The sequence below is a fragment of the Pelobates fuscus genome, chromosome 5 (assembly GCF_036172605.1).
Source record: "Pelobates fuscus isolate aPelFus1 chromosome 5, aPelFus1.pri, whole genome shotgun sequence".
Classification (NCBI taxonomy): Eukaryota; Metazoa; Chordata; class Amphibia; order Anura; family Pelobatidae; genus Pelobates; species Pelobates fuscus.
In genome coordinates, this window is record NC_086321.1 from 166,201,961 (window position 1) to 166,221,705 (window position 19,745).

The following is a 19,745-nucleotide window of genomic DNA, read 5'->3' on the forward strand; positions in this document are numbered from 1 at the left end:
GGCTGCATTAAGCTAACATTCCACACTAGAAGCTGCATTAAGCTAAGATTCCACACTAGAAGCTGCAGTAAGCTAAGATTCCACACTAGAAGCTGCATTAAGCTAACATTCCACACTAGAAGCTGCATTAAGCTAACATTCCACACTAGAAGCTGCATTAAGCTAACATTCCACACTAGAAGCTGCAATAAACTAAGATTCCACACTAGAAGCTGCAGTAAGCTAAGATTCCACACTAGAAGCTGCAATAAACTAAGATTCCACACTAGAAGCTGCATTAAGCTAAGATTCCACACTAGAAGCTGCAGTAAGCTAAGATTCCACACTAGAAGCTGCATTAAGCTAAGATTCCACACTAGAAGCTGCATTAAGCTAAGATTCCACAATAGAAGCTGCATTAAGCTAACATTCCACAATAGAAGCTGCATTAAGCTAACATTCCACACTAGAAGCTGCATTAAGCTAACATTCCACACTAGAAGCTGCAGTAAGCTAAGATTCCACACTAGAAGCTGCATTAAGCTAACATTCCACACTAGAAGCTGCATTAAGCTAGAATTCCACACTAGAAGCTGCATTAAGCTAAGATTCCACACTAGAAGCTGCAATAAACTAAGATTCCACACTAGAAGCTGCAGTAAGCTAAGATTCCACACTAGAAGCTGCAATAAACTAAGATTCCACACTAGAAGCTGCATTAAGCTAAGATTCCACACTAGAAGCTGCATTAAGCTAACATTCCACACTAGAAGCTGCAATAAGCTAAAATTCCACACTAGAAGCTGCAATAAGCTAAGATTCCACACTAGAAGCTGCATTAAGCTAAGATTCCACACTAGAAGCTGCAATCAGCTAAGATCCCACACTAGAAGCTGCAATAAGCTAAGATTCCACACTAGAAGCTGCATTAAGCTAACATTCCACACTAGAAGCTGCATTAAGCTAAGATTCCACACTAGAAGATGCAGTAAGCTAAGATTCCACACTAGAAGCTGCATTAAGCTAAGATTCCACACTAGAAGCTGCATTAAGCTAAGATTCCACAATAGAAGCTGCATTAAGCTAACATTCCACAATAGAAGCTGCATTAAGCTAAGATTCCACACTAGAAGCTGCATTAAGCTAAGATTCCACACTAGAAGCTGCAGTAAGCTAAGATTCCACACTAGAAGCTGCATTAAGCTAACATTCCACACTAGAAGCTGCATTAAGCTAGAATTCCACACTAGAAGCTGCATTAAGCTAAGATTCCACACTAGAAGCTGCAATAAACTAAGATTCCACACTAGAAGCTGCAGTAAGCTAAGATTCCACACTAGAAGCTGCAATAAACTAAGATTCCACACTAGAAGCTGCATTAAGCTAAGATTCCACACTAGAAGCTGCAATAAGCTAAGATTCCACACTAGAAGCTGCAATAAGCTAAGATTCCACACTAGAAGCTGCATTAAGCTAACATTCCACACTAGAAGCTGCAATAAGCTAAAATTCCACACTAGAAGCTGCAATAAGCTAAGATTCCACACTAGAAGCTGCATTAAGCTAAGATTCCACACTAGAAGCTGCAATCAGCTAAGATCCCACACTAGAAGCTGCAATAAGCTAAGATTCCACACTAGAAGCTGCAGTAAGCTAAGATTCCACACTAGAAGCTGCATTAAGCTAAGATTCCACACTAGAAGCTGCATTAAGCTAAGATTCCACAATAGAAGCTGCATTAAGCTAACATTCCACAATAGAAGCTGCATTAAGCTAACATTCCACACTAGAAGCTGCATTAAGCTAACATTCCACAATAGAAGCTGCATTAAGCTAACATTCCACACTAGAAGCTGCATTAAGCTAAGATTCCACACTAGAAGCTGCAGTAAGCTAACATTCCACACTAGAAGCTGCATTAAGCTAACATTCCACACTAGAAGCTGCATTAAGCTAAAATTCCACACTAGAAGCTGCATTAAGCTAAGATTCCACACTAGAAGCTGCAATAAACTAAGATTCCACACTAGAAGCTGCAATAAGCTAAGATTCCACACTAGAAGCTACAGTAAGCTAAGATTCCACACTAGAAGCTGCAATAAACCAAGATTCCACACTAGAAGCTGCATTAAGCTAAGATTCCACACTAGAAGCTGCAATAAGCTAAGATTCCACACTAGAAGCTGCAATAAGCTAAGATTCCACACTAGAAGCTGCATTAAGCTAACATTCCACACTAGAAGCTGCAATAAGCTAAGATTCCACACTAGAAGCTGCATTAAGCTAACATTCCACACTAGAAGCTGCAATAAGCTAAAATTCCACACTAGAAGCTGCAATAAGCTAAGATTCCACACTAGAAGCTGCATTAAGCTAAGATTCCACACTAGAAGCTGCAATAAGCTAAGATTCCACACTAGAAGCTGCATTAAGCTAACATTCCACACTAGAAGCTGCATTAAGCTAACATTCCACACTAGAAGCTGCAATACGCTAAGATTCAACACTAGAAGCTGCATTAAGCTAACATTCCACACTAGAAGCTGCATTAAGCTAACATTCCACACTAGAAGCTGCAATAAGCTAAGATTCCACACTAGAAGCTGCAATAAGCTAAGATTCCACACTAGAAGCTGCATTAAGCTAACATTCCACACTAGAAGCTGCAATAAGCTAAGATTCCACACTAGAAGCTGCATTAAGCTAAGATTCCACACTAGAAGCTGCATTAAGCTAAGATTCCACACTAGAAGCTGCATTAAGCTAACATTCCACACTAGAAGCTGCAATACGCTAAGATTCAACACTAGAAGCTGCATTAAGCTAACATTCCATACTAGAAGCTGCATTAAGCTAACATTCCACACTAGAAGCTGCATTAAGCTAACATTCCACACTAGAAGCTGCATTAAGCTAACATTCCACACTAGAAGCTGCATTAGGCTAAGATTCCACACTAGAAGCTGCATTAAGCTAAGATTCCACACTAGAAGCTGCATTAAGCTAAGATTCCACACTAGAAGCTGCATTAAGCTAAGATTCCACACTAGAAGCTGCATTAAGCTAACATTCCACACCAGAAGCTGCATTAAGCTAAGATTCCACACTAGAAGCTGCATTAAGCTAAGATCCCACACTAGAAGCTGCAATAAGCTAAGATCCCACACTAGAAGCTGCAATAAGCTAAGATTCAACACTAGAAGCTGCATTAAGCTAACATTCCACACTAGAAGCTGCATTAAGCTAACATTCCACACTAGAAGCTGCATTAAGCTAAGATTTCACACTAGAAGCTGCATTAAGCTAAAATTCCACACTAGAAGCTGCATTAAGCTAAGATTCCACAATAGAAGCTGCATTAAGCTAACATTCCACACTAGAAGCTGCATTAAGCTAAGATTCCACACTAGAAGCTGCATTAAGCTAACATTCCACACTAGAAGCTGCATTAAGCTAACATTCCACACTAGAAGCTGCATTAAGCTAAGATTCCACACTAGAAGCTGCAATAAACTAAGATTCCACACTAGAAGCTGCATTAAGCTAAGATTCCACACTAGAAGCTGCAATAAACTAAGATTCCACACTAGAAGCTGCAGTAAGCTAAGATTCCACACTAGAAGCTGCAATAAACTAATATTCCACACTAGAAGCTGCAGTAAGCTAAGATTCCACACTAGAAGCTGCAATAAACTAAGATTCCACACTAGAAGCTGCATTAAGCTAAGATTCCACACTAGAAGCTGCAATAAGCTAAGATTCCACACTAGAAGCTGCAATAAGCTAAGATTCCACACTAGAAGCTGCAATAAGCTAAAATTCCACACTAGAAGCTGCAATAAGCTAAGATTCCACACTAGAAGCTGCATTAAGCTAAGATTCCACACTAGAAGCTGCATTAAGCTAACATTCCACACTAGAAGCTGCAATAAGCTAAGATTCCACACTAGAAGCTGCAATAAGCTAAGATTCCACACTAGAAGCTGCATTAAGCTAAGATTCCACACTAGAAGCTGCATTAAGCTAACATTCCACACTAGAAGCTGCATTAAGCTAAGATTTCACACTAGAAGCTGCATTAAGCTAAGATTCCACACTAGAAGCTGCATTAAGCTAAGATTCCACACTAGAAGCTGCATTAAGCTAACATTCCACACTAGAAGCTGCAATAAGCTAAGATTCCACACTAGAAGCTGCATTAAGCTAACATTCCACACTAGAAGCTGCATTAAGCTAAGATTCCACACTAGAAGCTGCATTAAGCTAACATTCCACTCTAGAAGCTGCATTAAGCTAAAATTCCACACTAGAAGCTGCATTAAGCTAAGATTCCACACTAGAAGCTGCAATAAACTAAGATTCCACACTAGAAGCTGCATTAAGCTAAGATTCCACACTAGAAGCTGCATTAAGCTAAGATCCCACACTAGAAGCTGCAATAAGCTAAGATCCCACACTAGAAGCTGCAATAAGCTAAGATTCAACACTAGAAGCTGCATTAAGCTAACATTCCACACTAGAAGCTGCATTAAGCTAACATTCCACACTAGAAGCTGCATTAAGCTAAGATTTCACACTAGAAGCTGCATTAAGCTAAAATTCCACACTAGAAGCTGCATTAAGCTAAGATTCCACAATAGAAGCTGCATTAAGCTAACATTCCACACTAGAAGCTGCATTAAGCTAAGATTCCACACTAGAAGCTGCATTAAGCTAACATTCCACACTAGAAGCTGCATTAAGCTAACATTCCACACTAGAAGCTGCATTAAGCTAAGATTCCACACTAGAAGCTGCAATAAACTAAGATTCCACACTAGAAGCTGCATTAAGCTAAGATTCCACACTAGAAGCTGCAATAAACTAAGATTCCACACTAGAAGCTGCAGTAAGCTAAGATTCCACACTAGAAGCTGCAATAAACTAATATTCCACACTAGAAGCTGCAGTAAGCTAAGATTCCACACTAGAAGCTGCAATAAACTAAGATTCCACACTAGAAGCTGCATTAAGCTAAGATTCCACACTAGAAGCTGCAATAAGCTAAGATTCCACACTAGAAGCTGCAATAAGCTAAGATTCCACACTAGAAGCTGCAATAAGCTAAAATTCCACACTAGAAGCTGCAATAAGCTAAGATTCCACACTAGAAGCTGCATTAAGCTAAGATTCCACACTAGAAGCTGCATTAAGCTAACATTCCACACTAGAAGCTGCAATAAGCTAAGATTCCACACTAGAAGCTGCAATAAGCTAAGATTCCACACTAGAAGCTGCATTAAGCTAAGATTCCACACTAGAAGCTGCATTAAGCTAACATTCCACACTAGAAGCTGCATTAAGCTAAGATTTCACACTAGAAGCTGCATTAAGCTAAGATTCCACACTAGAAGCTGCATTAAGCTAAGATTCCACACTAGAAGCTGCATTAAGCTAACATTCCACACTAGAAGCTGCAATAAGCTAAGATTCCACACTAGAAGCTGCATTAAGCTAACATTCCACACTAGAAGCTGCATTAAGCTAAGATTCCACACTAGAAGCTGCATTAAGCTAACATTCCACTCTAGAAGCTGCATTAAGCTAAAATTCCACACTAGAAGCTGCATTAAGCTAAGATTCCACACTAGAAGCTGCAATAAACTAAGATTCCACACTAGAAGCTGCAGTAAGCTAAGATTCCACACTAGAAGCTGCAATAAACTAAGATTCCACACTAGAAGCTGCATTAAGCTAAGATTCCACACTAGAAGCTGCAATAAGCTAAGATTCCACACTAGAAGCTGCAATAAGCTAAGATTCCACACTAGAAGCTGCATTAAGCTAACATTCCACACTAGAAGCTGCAATAAGCTAAAATTCCACACTAGAAGCTGCAATAAGCTAAGATTCCACACTAGAAGCTGCATTAAGCTAACATTCCACACTAGAAGCTGCATTAAGCTAAGATTCCACACTAGAAGCTGCAGTAAGCTAAGATTCCACACTAGAAGCTGCATTAAGCTAAGATTCCACACTAGAAGCTGCATTAAGCTAAGATTCCACAATAGAAGCTGCATTAAGCTAAGATTCCACAATAGAAGCTGCATTAAGCTAACATTCCACACTAGAAGCTGCATTAAGCTAAGATTCCACACTAGAAGCTGCAGTAAGCTAAGATTCCACACTAGAAGCTGCATTAAGCTAACATTCCACACTAGAAGCTGCATTAAGCTAAAATTCCACACTAGAAGCTGCATTAAGCTAAGATTCCACACTAGAAGCTGCAATAAACTAAGATTCCACACTAGAAGCTGCATTAAGCTAACATTCCACACTAGAAGCTGCAATAAGCTAAAATTCCACACTAGAAGCTGCATTAAGCTAACATTCCACACTAGAAGCTGCATTAGGCTAAGATTCCACACTAGAAGCTGCAATAAGCTAAGATTCCACACTAGAAGCTGCAATAAGCTAAGATTCCACACTAGAAGCTGCAATAAGCTAAGATTCCACACTAGAAGCTGCATTAAGCTAACATTCCACACTAAAAGCTGCATTAAGCTAACATTCCACACTAGAAGCTGCATTAAGCTAACATTCCACACTAGAAGCTGCATTAGGCTAAGATTCCACACTAGAAGCTGCATTAAGCTAAGATTCCACACTAGAAGCTGCATTAAGCTAACATTCCACACTAGAAGCTGCATTAAGCTAACATTCCACACTAGAAGCTGCATTAACCCCTTAAGGACCAAACTTCTGGAATAAAAGGGAATAATGACATGTCACACATGGCATGTGTCCTTAAGGGGTTAAGCTAAGATTCCACACTAGAAGCTGCATTAAGCTAAGATTCCACACTAGAAGCTGCAATAAACTAAGATTCCACACTAGAAGCTGCATTAAGCTAAGATTCCACACTAGAAGCTGCAATAAACTAAGATTCCACACTAGAAGCTGCAGTAAGCTAAGATTCCACACTAGAAGCTGCAATAAACTAAGATTCCACACTAGAAGCTGCAGTAAGCTAAGATTCCACACTAGAAGCTGCAATAAACTAAGATTCCACACTAGAAGCTGCATTAAGCTAAGATTCCCCACTAGAAGCTGCAATAAGCTAAGATTCCACACTAGAAGCTGCAATAAGCTAAGATTCCACACTAGAAGCTGCAATAAGCTAAAATTCCACACTAGAAGCTGCAATAAGCTAAGATTCCACACTAGAAGCTGCATTAAGCTAAGATTCCACACTAGAAGCTGCATTAAGCTAACATTCCACACTAGAAGCTGCAATAAGCTAAGATTCCACACTAGAAGCTGCAATAAGCTAAGATTCCACACTAGAAGCTGCATTAAGCTAAGATTCCACACTAGAAGCTGCATTAACCCCTTAAGGACCAAACTTCTGGAATAAAAGGGAATCATGACATGTCACACATGTCATGTGTCCTTAAGGGGTTAAGCTAACATTCCACACTAGAAGCTGCATTAAGCTAAGATTTCACACTAGAAGCTGCATTAAGCTAAGATTCCACACTAGAAGCTGCATTAAGCTAACATTCCACACTAGAAGCTGCAATAAGCTAAGATTCCACACTAGAAGCTGCATTAAGCTAACATTCCACACTAGAAGCTGCATTAAGCTAAGATTCCACACTAGAAGCTGCATTAAGCTAACATTCCACTCTAGAAGCTGCATTAAGCTAAAATTCCACACTAGAAGCTGCATTAAGCTAAGATTCCACACTAGAAGCTGCAATAAACTAAGATTCCACACTAGAAGCTGCAGTAAGCTAAGATTCCACACTAGAAGCTGCAATAAACTAAGATTCCACACTAGAAGCTGCATTAAGCTAAGATTCCACACTAGAAGCTGCAATAAGCTAAGATTCCACACTAGAAGCTGCAATAAGCTAAGATTCCACACTAGAAGCTGCATTAAGCTAACATTCCACACTAGAAGCTGCAATAAGCTAAAATTCCACACTAGAAGCTGCAATAAGCTTAGATTCCACACTAGAAGCTGCATTAAGCTAAGATTCCACACTAGAAGCTGCAATCAGCTAAGATCCCACACTAGAAGCTGCAATAAGCTAAGATTCCACACTAGAAGCTGCATTAAGCTAACATTCCACACTAGAAGCTGCATTAAGCTAAGATTCCACACTAGAAGCTGCAGTAAGCTAAGATTCCACACTAGAAGCTGCATTAAGCTAAGATTCCACACTAGAAGCTGCATTAAGCTAAGATTCCACAATAGAAGCTGCATTAAGCTAAGATTCCACAATAGAAGCTGCATTAAGCTAACATTCCACACTAGAAGCTGCATTAAGCTAAGATTCCACACTAGAAGCTGCAGTAAGCTAAGATTCCACACTAGAAGCTGCATTAAGCTAACATTCCACACTAGAAGCTGCATTAAGCTAAAATTCCACACTAGAAGCTGCATTAAGCTAAGATTCCACACTAGAAGCTGCAATAAACTAAGATTCTACACTAGAAGCTGCAGTAAGCTAAGATTCCACACTAGAAGCTGCATTAAGCTAACATTCCACACTAGAAGCTGCATTAAGCTAACATTCCACACTAGAAGCTGCATTAACCCCTTAAGGACCAAACTTCTGGAATAAAAGGGAATAATGACATGTCACACATGGCATGTGTCCTTAAGGGGTTAAGCTAAGATTCCACACTAGAAGCTGCATTAAGCTAAGATTCCACACTAGAAGCTGCAATAAACTAAGATTCCACACTAGAAGCTGCATTAAGCTAAGATTCCACACTAGAAGCTGCAATAAACTAAGATTCCACACTAGAAGCTGCAGTAAGCTAAGATTCCACACTAGAAGCTGCAATAAACTAAGATTCCACACTAGAAGCTGCAGTAAGCTAAGATTCCACACTAGAAGCTGCAATAAACTAAGATTCCACACTAGAAGCTGCATTAAGCTAAGATTCCCCACTAGAAGCTGCAATAAGCTAAGATTCCACACTAGAAGCTGCAATAAGCTAAGATTCCACACTAGAAGCTGCAATAAGCTAAAATTCCACACTAGAAGCTGCAATAAGCTAAGATTCCACACTAGAAGCTGCATTAAGCTAAGATTCCACACTAGAAGCTGCATTAAGCTAACATTCCACACTAGAAGCTGCAATAAGCTAAGATTCCACACTAGAAGCTGCAATAAGCTAAGATTCCACACTAGAAGCTGCATTAAGCTAAGATTCCACACTAGAAGCTGCATTAACCCCTTAAGGACCAAACTTCTGGAATAAAAGGGAATCATGACATGTCACACATGTCATGTGTCCTTAAGGGGTTAAGCTAACATTCCACACTAGAAGCTGCATTAAGCTAAGATTTCACACTAGAAGCTGCATTAAGCTAAGATTCCACACTAGAAGCTGCATTAAGCTAACATTCCACACTAGAAGCTGCAATAAGCTAAGATTCCACACTAGAAGCTGCATTAAGCTAACATTCCACACTAGAAGCTGCATTAAGCTAAGATTCCACACTAGAAGCTGCATTAAGCTAACATTCCACTCTAGAAGCTGCATTAAGCTAAAATTCCACACTAGAAGCTGCATTAAGCTAAGATTCCACACTAGAAGCTGCAATAAACTAAGATTCCACACTAGAAGCTGCAGTAAGCTAAGATTCCACACTAGAAGCTGCAATAAACTAAGATTCCACACTAGAAGCTGCATTAAGCTAAGATTCCACACTAGAAGCTGCAATAAGCTAAGATTCCACACTAGAAGCTGCAATAAGCTAAGATTCCACACTAGAAGCTGCATTAAGCTAACATTCCACACTAGAAGCTGCAATAAGCTAAAATTCCACACTAGAAGCTGCAATAAGCTTAGATTCCACACTAGAAGCTGCATTAAGCTAAGATTCCACACTAGAAGCTGCAATCAGCTAAGATCCCACACTAGAAGCTGCAATAAGCTAAGATTCCACACTAGAAGCTGCATTAAGCTAACATTCCACACTAGAAGCTGCATTAAGCTAAGATTCCACACTAGAAGCTGCAGTAAGCTAAGATTCCACACTAGAAGCTGCATTAAGCTAAGATTCCACACTAGAAGCTGCATTAAGCTAAGATTCCACAATAGAAGCTGCATTAAGCTAAGATTCCACAATAGAAGCTGCATTAAGCTAACATTCCACACTAGAAGCTGCATTAAGCTAAGATTCCACACTAGAAGCTGCAGTAAGCTAAGATTCCACACTAGAAGCTGCATTAAGCTAACATTCCACACTAGAAGCTGCATTAAGCTAAAATTCCACACTAGAAGCTGCATTAAGCTAAGATTCCACACTAGAAGCTGCAATAAACTAAGATTCTACACTAGAAGCTGCAGTAAGCTAAGATTCCACACTAGAAGCTGCAATAAACTAAGATTCCACACTAGAAGCTGCATTAAGCTAAGATTCCACACTAGAAGCTGCAATAATCTAAGATTCCACACTAGAAGCTGCAATAAGCTAAGATTCCACACTAGAAGCTGCAATAAGCTAAGATTCCACACTAGAAGCTGCAATAAACTAAGATTCCACACTAGAAGCTGCATTAAGCTAACATTCCACACTAGAAGCTGCAATAAGCTAAAATTCCACACTAAAAGCTGCATTAAGCTAACATTCCACACTAGAAGCTGCATTAGGCTAAGATTCCACACTAGAAGCTGCAATAAGCTAAGATTCCACACTAGAAGCTGCAATAAGCTAAGATTCCACACTAGAAGCTGCAATAAGCTAAGATTCCACACTAGAAGCTGCATTAAGCTAACATTCCACACTAGAAGCTGCATTAAGCTAACATTGCACACTAGAAGCTGCATTAGGCTAAGATTCAACACTAGAAGCTGCATTAAGCTAAGATTCCACACTAGAAGCTGCATTAAGCTAACATTCCACACTAGAAGCTGCATTAACCCCTTAAGGACCAAACTTCTGGAATAAAAGGGAATCATGACATGTCACACATGGCATGTGTCCTTAAGGGGTTAAGCTAAGATTCCACACTAGAAGCTGCAATAAGCTAAGATTCCACACTAGAAGCTGCATTAAGCTAAGATTCCACACTAGAAGCTGCATTAAGCTAACATTCCACACTAGAAGCTGCATTAAGCTAAGATTTCACACTAGAAGCTGCATTAAGCTAACATTCCACACTAGAAGCTGCATTAAGCTAAGATTTCACACTAGAAGCTGCATTAAGCTAAAATTCCACACTAGAAGCTGCATTAAGCTAAGATTCCACACTAGAAGCTGCATTAAGCTAACATTCCACACTAGAAGCTGCAATAAGCTAAGATTCCACACTAGAAGCTGCAGTAAGCTAAGATTCCACACTAGAAGCTGCATTAAGCTAAGATTCCACACTAGAAGCTGCATTAAGCTAAGATTCCACAATAGAAGCTGCATTAAACTAAGATTCCACAATAGAAGCTGCATTAAGCTAACACTCCACACTAGAAGCTGCATTAAGCTAAGATTCCACACTAGAAGCTGCAGTAAGCTAAGATTCCACACTAGAAGCTGCAGTAAGCTAAGATTCCACACTAGAAGCTGCAGTAAGCTAACATTCCACACTAGAAGCTGCATTAAGCTAAGATTCCACACTAGAAGCTGCAATAAACTAAGATTCCACACTAGAAGCTGCATTAAGCTAAGATTCCACACTAGAAGCTGCAATAAACTAAGATTCCACACTAGAAGCTGCAGTAAGCTAAGATTCCACACTAGAAGCTGCAATAAACTAAGATTCCACACTAGAAGCTGCAGTAAGCTAAGATTCCACACTAGAAGCTGCAATAAACTAAGATTCCACACTAGAAGCTGCATTAAGCTAAGATTCCACACTAGAAGCTGCAATAAGCTAAGATTCCACACTAGAAGCTGCAATAAGCTAAGATTCCACACTAGAAGCTGCATTAAGCTAACATTCCACACTAGAAACTGCATTAAGCTAAGATTCCACACTAGAAGCTGCATTAAGCTAACATTCCACACTAGAAGCTGCAATAAGCTAAGATTCCACACTAGAAGCTGCAATAAGCTAAGATTCCACACTAGAAGCTGCATTAAGCTAAGATTCCACACTAGAAGCTGCATTAAGCTAACATTCCACACTAGAAGCTGCATTAAGCTAAGATTTCACACTAGAAGCTGCATTAAGCTAAGATTCCACACTAGAAGCTGCATTAAGCTAAGATTCCACACTAGAAGCTGCATTAAGCTAACATTCCACACTAGAAGCTGCAATAAGCTAAGATTCCACACTAGAAGCTGCATTAAGCTAACATTCCACACTAGAAGCTGCATTAAGCTAAGATTCCACACTAGAAGCTGCAGTAAGCTAAGATTCCACAATAGAATCTGCATTAAGCTAACATTCCACACTAGAAGCTGCATTAAGCTAAGATTCCACACTAGAAGCTGCATTAAGATAAGATTCCACAATAGAAGCTGCATTAAGCTAAGATTCCACAATAGAGGCTGCATTAAGCTAACATTCCACACTAGAAGCTGCATTAAGCTAAGATTCCACACTAGAAGCTGCAGTAAGCTAAGATTCCACACTAGAAGCTGCATTAAGCTAACATTCCACACTAGAAGCTGCATTAAGCTAACATTCCACACTAGAAGCTGCATTAAGCTAACATTCCACACTAGAAGCTGCAATAAACTAAGATTCCACACTAGAAGCTGCAGTAAGCTAAGATTCCACACTAGAAGCTGCAATAAACTAAGATTCCACACTAGAAGCTGCATTAAGCTAAGATTCCACACTAGAAGCTGCAGTAAGCTAAGATTCCACACTAGAAGCTGCATTAAGCTAAGATTCCACACTAGAAGCTGCATTAAGCTAAGATTCCACAATAGAAGCTGCATTAAGCTAACATTCCACACTAGAAGCTGCATTAAGCTAACATTCCACACTAGAAGCTGCAGTAAGCTAAGATTCCACACTAGAAGCTGCATTAAGCTAACATTCCACACTAGAAGCTGCATTAAGCTAGAATTCCACACTAGAAGCTGCATTAAGCTAAGATTCCACACTAGAAGCTGCAATAAACTAAGATTCCACACTAGAAGCTGCAGTAAGCTAAGATTCCACACTAGAAGCTGCAATAAACTAAGATTCCACACTAGAAGCTGCATTAAGCTAAGATTCCACACTAGAAGCTGCAATAAGCTAAGATTCCACACTAGAAGCTGCAATAAGCTAAGATTCCACACTAGAAGCTGCATTAAGCTAACATTCCACACTAGAAGCTGCAATAAGCTAAAATTCCACACTAGAAGCTGCAATAAGCTAAGATTCCACACTAGAAGCTGCATTAAGCTAAGATTCCACACTAGAAGCTGCAATCAGCTAAGATCCCACACTAGAAGCTGCAATAAGCTAAGATTCCACACTAGAAGCTGCATTAAGCTAACATTCCACACTAGAAGCTGCATTAAGCTAAGATTCCACACTAGAAGATGCAGTAAGCTAAGATTCCACACTAGAAGCTGCATTAAGCTAAGATTCCACACTAGAAGCTGCATTAAGCTAAGATTCCACAATAGAAGCTGCATTAAGCTAACATTCCACAATAGAAGCTGCATTAAGCTAACATTCCACACTAGAAGCTGCATTAAGCTAACATTCCACACTAGAAGCTGCAGTAAGCTAAGATTCCACACTAGAAGCTGCATTAAGCTAACATTCCACACTAGAAGCTGCATTAAGCTAGAATTCCACACTAGAAGCTGCATTAAGCTAAGATTCCACACTAGAAGCTGCAATAAACTAAGATTCCACACTAGAAGCTGCAGTAAGCTAAGATTCCACACTAGAAGCTGCAATAAACTAAGATTCCACACTAGAAGCTGCATTAAGCTAAGATTCCACACTAGAAGCTGCAATAAGCTAAGATTCCACACTAGAAGCTGCAATAAGCTAAGATTCCACACTAGAAGCTGCATTAAGCTAACATTCCACACTAGAAGCTGCAATAAGCTAAAATTCCACACTAGAAGCTGCAATAAGCTAAGATTCCACACTAGAAGCTGCATTAAGCTAAGATTCCACACTAGAAGCTGCAATCAGCTAAGATCCCACACTAGAAGCTGCAATAAGCTAAGATTCCACACTAGAAGCTGCAGTAAGCTAAGATTCCACACTAGAAGCTGCATTAAGCTAAGATTCCACACTAGAAGCTGCATTAAGCTAAGATTCCACAATAGAAGCTGCATTAAGCTAACATTCCACAATAGAAGCTGCATTAAGCTAACATTCCACACTAGAAGCTGCATTAAGCTAACATTCCACAATAGAAGCTGCATTAAGCTAACATTCCACACTAGAAGCTGCATTAAGCTAAGATTCCACACTAGAAGCTGCAGTAAGCTAACATTCCACACTAGAAGCTGCATTAAGCTAACATTCCACACTAGAAGCTGCATTAAGCTAAAATTCCACACTAGAAGCTGCATTAAGCTAAGATTCCACACTAGAAGCTGCAATAAACTAAGATTCCACACTAGAAGCTGCAATAAGCTAAGATTCCACACTAGAAGCTGCAATAAACCAAGATTCCACACTAGAAGCTGCATTAAGCTAAGATTCCACACTAGAAGCTGCAATAAGCTAAGATTCCACACTAGAAGCTGCAATAAGCTAAGATTCCACACTAGAAGCTGCATTAAGCTAACATTCCACACTAGAAGCTGCAATAAGCTAAAATTCCACACTAGAAGCTGCAATAAGCTAAGATTCCACACTAGAAGCTGCATTAAGCTAAGATTCCACACTAGAAGCTGCATTAAGCTAACATTCCACACTAGAAGCTGCATTAAGCTAACATTCCACACTAGAAGCTGCAGTAAGCTAAGATTCCACACTAGAAGCTGCATTAAGCTAACATTCCACACTAGAAGCTGCATTAAGCTAGAATTCCACACTAGAAGCTGCAGTAAGCTAAGATTCCACACTAGAAGCTGCAATAAACTAAGATTCCACACTAGAAGCTGCAGTAAGCTAAGATTCCACACTAGAAGCTGCAATAAACTAAGATTCCACACTAGAAGCTGCATTAAGCTAAGATTCCACACTAGAAGCTGCAATAAGCTAAGATTCCACACTAGAAGCTGCAATAAGCTAAGATTCCACACTAGAAGCTGCATTAAGCTAACATTCCACACTAGAAGCTGCAATAAGCTAAAATTCCACACTAGAAGCTGCAATAAGCTAAGATTCCACACTAGAAGCTGCATTAAGCTAAGATTCCACACTAGAAGCTGCAATCAGCTAAGATCCCACACTAGAAGCTGCAATAAGCTAAGATTCCACACTAGAAGCTGCATTAAGCTAACATTCCACACTAGAAGCTGCATTAAGCTAACATTCCACACTAGAAGCTGCAATAAGCTAAAATTCCACACTAGAAGCTGCAATAAGCTAAGATTCCACACTAGAAGCTGCATTAAGCTAAGATTCCACACTAGAAGCTGCAATCAGCTAAGATCCCACACTAGAAGCTGCAATAAGCTAAGATTCCACACTAGAAGCTGCATTAAGCTAACATTCCACACTAGAAGCTGCATTAAGCTAAGATTCCACACTAGAAGATGCAGTAAGCTAAGATTCCACACTAGAAGCTGCATTAAGCTAAGATTCCACACTAGAAGCTGCATTAAGCTAAGATTCCACAATAGAAGCTGCATTAAGCTAACATTCCACAATAGTAGCTGCATTAAGCTAACATTCCACACTAGAAGCTGCAATAAACTAAGATTCCACACTAGAAGCTGCATTAAGCTAAGATTCCACACTAGAAGCTGCAATAAGCTAAGATTCCACACTAGAAGCTGCAATAAGCTAAGATTCCACACTAGAAGCTGCATTAAGCTAACATTCCACACTAGAAGCTGCAATAAGCTAAAATTCCACACTAGAAGCTGCAATAAGCTAAGATTCCACACTAGAAGCTGCATTAAGCTAAGATTCCACACTAGAAGCTGCAATCAGCTAAGATCCCACACTAGAAGCTGCAATAAGCTAAGATTCCACACTAGAAGCTGCAGTAAGCTAAGATTCCACACTAGAAGCTGCATTAAGCTAAGATTCCACACTAGAAGCTGCATTAAGCTAAGATTCCACAATAGAAGCTGCATTAAGCTAACATTCCACAATAGAAGCTGCATTAAGCTAACATTCCACACTAGAAGCTGCATTAAGCTAACATTCCACAATAGAAGCTGCATTAAGCTAACATTCCACACTAGAAGCTGCATTAAGCTAAGATTCCACACTAGAAGCTGCAGTAAGCTAACATTCCACACTAGAAGCTGCATTAAGCTAACATTCCACACTAGAAGCTGCATTAAGCTAAAATTCCACACTAGAAGCTGCATTAAGCTAAGATTCCACACTAGAAGCTGCAATAAACTAAGATTCCACACTAGAAGCTGCAATAAGCTAAGATTCCACACTAGAAGCTACAGTAAGCTAAGATTCCACACTAGAAGCTGCAATAAACCAAGATTCCACACTAGAAGCTGCATTAAGCTAAGATTCCACACTAGAAGCTGCAATAAGCTAAGATTCCACACTAGAAGCTGCAATAAGCTAAGATTCCACACTAGAAGCTGCATTAAGCTAACATTCCACACTAGAAGCTGCAATAAGCTAAAATTCCACACTAGAAGCTGCAATAAGCTAAGATTCCACACTAGAAGCTGCATTAAGCTAAGATTCTACACTAGAAGCTGCATTAAGCTAACATTCCACACTAGAAGCTGCATTAAGCTAACATTCCACACTAGAAGCTGCAATAAGCTAAGATTCCACACTAGAAGCTGCATTAAGCTAACATTCCACACTAGAAGCTGCATTAGGCTAAGATTCCACACTAGAAGCTGCATTAAGCTAAGATCCCACACTAGAAGCTGCAATAAGCTAAGATTCCACACTAGAAGCTGCATTAAGCTAACATTCCACACTAGAAGCTGCATTAAGCTAACATTCCACACTAGAAGCTGCAATACGCTAAGATTCAACACTAGAAGCTGCATTAAGCTAACATTCCATACTAGAAGCTGCATTAAGCTAACATTCCACACTAGAAGCTGCATTAAGCTAACATTCCACACTAGAAGCTGCATTAGGCTAAGATTCCACACTAGAAGCTGCATTAAGCTAAGATTCCACACTAGAAGCTGCATTAAGCTAAGATTCCACACTAGAAGCTGCATTAAGCTAAGATTCCACACTAGAAGCTGCATTAAGCTAACATTCCACACCAGAAGCTGCATTAAGCTAAGATTCCACACTAGAAGCTGCATTAAGCTAAGATCCCACACTAGAAGCTGCAATAAGCTAAGATTCCACACTAGAAGCTGCATTAAGCTAAGATTTCACACTAGAAGCTGCAATAAGCTAAGATTCCACACTAGAAGCTGCATTAAGCTAACATTCCACACTAGAAGCTGCATTAGGCTAAGATTCCACACTAGAAGCTGCATTAAGCTAAGATTCCACACTAGAAGCTGCATTAAGCTAACATTCCACACCAGAAGCTGCATTAAGCTAAGATTCCACACTAGAAGCTGCATTAAGCTAAGATCCCACACTAGAAGCTGCAATAAGCTAAGATTCCACACTAGAAGCTGCATTAAGCTAAGATCCCACACTAGAAGCTGCAATAAGCTAAGATTCAACACTAGAAGCTGCATTAAGCTAACATTCCACACTAGAAGCTGCATTAAGCTAACATTCCACACTAGAAGCTGCATTAAGCTAAGATCCCACACTAGAAGCTGCAATAAGCTAAGATTCCCCACTAGAAGCTGCATTAAGCTAACATTCCACACTAGAAGCTGCATTAAGCTAACATTCCACACTAGAAGCTGCAATAAGCTAAGATTCCACACTAGAAGCTGCATTAAGCTAACATTCCACACTAGAAGCTGCAATAAGCTAAGATCCCACACTAGAAGCTGCATTAAGCTAAGATTCCACACTAGAAGCTGCAGTAAGCTAAGATTCCACACTAGAAGCTGCATTAAGCTAAGATTACACACTAGAAGCTGCATTAAGCTAAGATTCCACACTAGAAGCTGCATTAAGCTAACATTCCACACTAGAAGCTGCATTAAGCTAACACTCCACACTAGAAGCTGCAATAAGCTAAGATTCCACACTAGAAGCTGCATTAAGCTAACATTCCACACTAGAAGCTGCATTAAGCTAACATTCCACACTAGAAGCTGCATTAAGCTAACATTCCACACTAGAAGCTGCAATAAGCTAAGATTCCACACTAGAAGCTGCATTAAGCTAAGATTCCACACTAGAAGCTGCAATAAGCTAAGATCCCACACTAGAAGCTGCAGTAAGCTAAGATTCCACACTATAAGCTTCATTAAGCTAACATTCCACACTAGAAACTGCATTAAGCTAACATTCCACACTAGAAGCTGCATTAAGCTAACATTCCACACTAGAAGCTGCATTAAGCTAACATTCCACACTAGAAGCTGCATTAAGCTAACATTCCACACTAGAAGCTGCAATAAACTAAGATTCCACACTAGAAGCTGCAGTAAGCTAAGATTCCACACTAGAAGCTGCATTAAGCTAAGATTCCACACTAGAAGCTGCAATAAGCTAAGATCCCACACTAGAAGCTGCAATAAGCTAAGATTCCACACTAGAAGCTGCAATAAGCTAAGATTCCACACTAGAAGCTGCATTAAGCTAACATTCCACACTAGAAGCTGCATTAAGCTAACATTCCACACTAGAAGCTGCATTAAGCTAACATTCCACACTAGAAGCTGCATTAAGCTAAGATTCCACACTAGAAGCTGCAATAAACTAAGATTCCACACTAGAAGCTGCAATAAGCTAAGATTTCACACTAGAAGCTGCAATAAGCTAGCATTCCACACTAGAAGCTGCAATAAGCTAAGATTCCACACTAGAAGCTGCAATAAGCTAAGATTCCACACTAGAAGGTGCAATAAACTAAGATTATTCCACACTAGAAGCTGCATTAAACTAAGATTCCACACTAGAAGCTGCAATAATCTAAGATTCCAGAATAACCAGTGCATGGCTCCTAGTGTGTTTTGCTTCCGTTTGTTTGGGGACATATGTCCTTGTTGAGTATCTAAGTCACCTCTATACTCCATCCAGCCGCCATGGGCTGGGAGTAGAGTTGTAAAGCATGCTGAGAGTCCCACCCCCCGCTGTATGATTGGCCCTGCCATACTCTGTATGGGCATGCTAGCCATATATGGACTGCTAACTCCTCCTGTCAGGAGGCGGCTGCTGGGTGACCTCTGTGCTGAGCTCGCTGAGCCCACTTACAGCACTGCCAGCCGGACACTCATTCACTCTGTAGGCTCTGCTCACAGTACTAATGGTCAGTGAAATAGAGAGACAGGCGGCCGGGGTCTCCACGAATGCAGAAACAAACAAACAAGGAGCAATGGACAGCACAGGACAGGGTGAGAAAATAAACATGTTTATACTTTGTATGTTAAACTACTTCTGTACATCTGTACAATCTCTGTGTGTACTGTATGGGAACACCACTGTGTCTCCCTGGTTGTCACTGTGCTATGTATAAGTGTGTTACAATAGTTGTATAACTGCTGTACTAAGTGTTTAACCATTGGCGTGCCAGCTGGGGTGTTCTCACATAATTCTAGTACTTTAAATCCCATGCCATGTGAATGTGATGCATTTCATCTCAGAAGTCAAAAAATTAAAATA

At 40.0% G+C, this 19,745-nt stretch overlaps 1 protein-coding gene across 1 annotated transcript in view; it reads left to right on the plus strand.

The window, feature by feature from the left end:
- The first annotated feature begins 19,318 nt into the window (after positions 1-19,318).
- LOC134611083 (clustered mitochondria protein homolog) overlaps positions 19,319-19,745 on the plus strand; it is a 64,595-nt gene continuing 64,168 nt past the window's right edge. Inside the window, exon 1 of the mRNA XM_063454630.1 lies at positions 19,319-19,477. Within this exon, the coding sequence (XP_063310700.1) occupies positions 19,390-19,477 (88 nt within the window). The 5' untranslated portion in view covers positions 19,319-19,389. The remainder of the gene's footprint in view (positions 19,478-19,745) is intronic.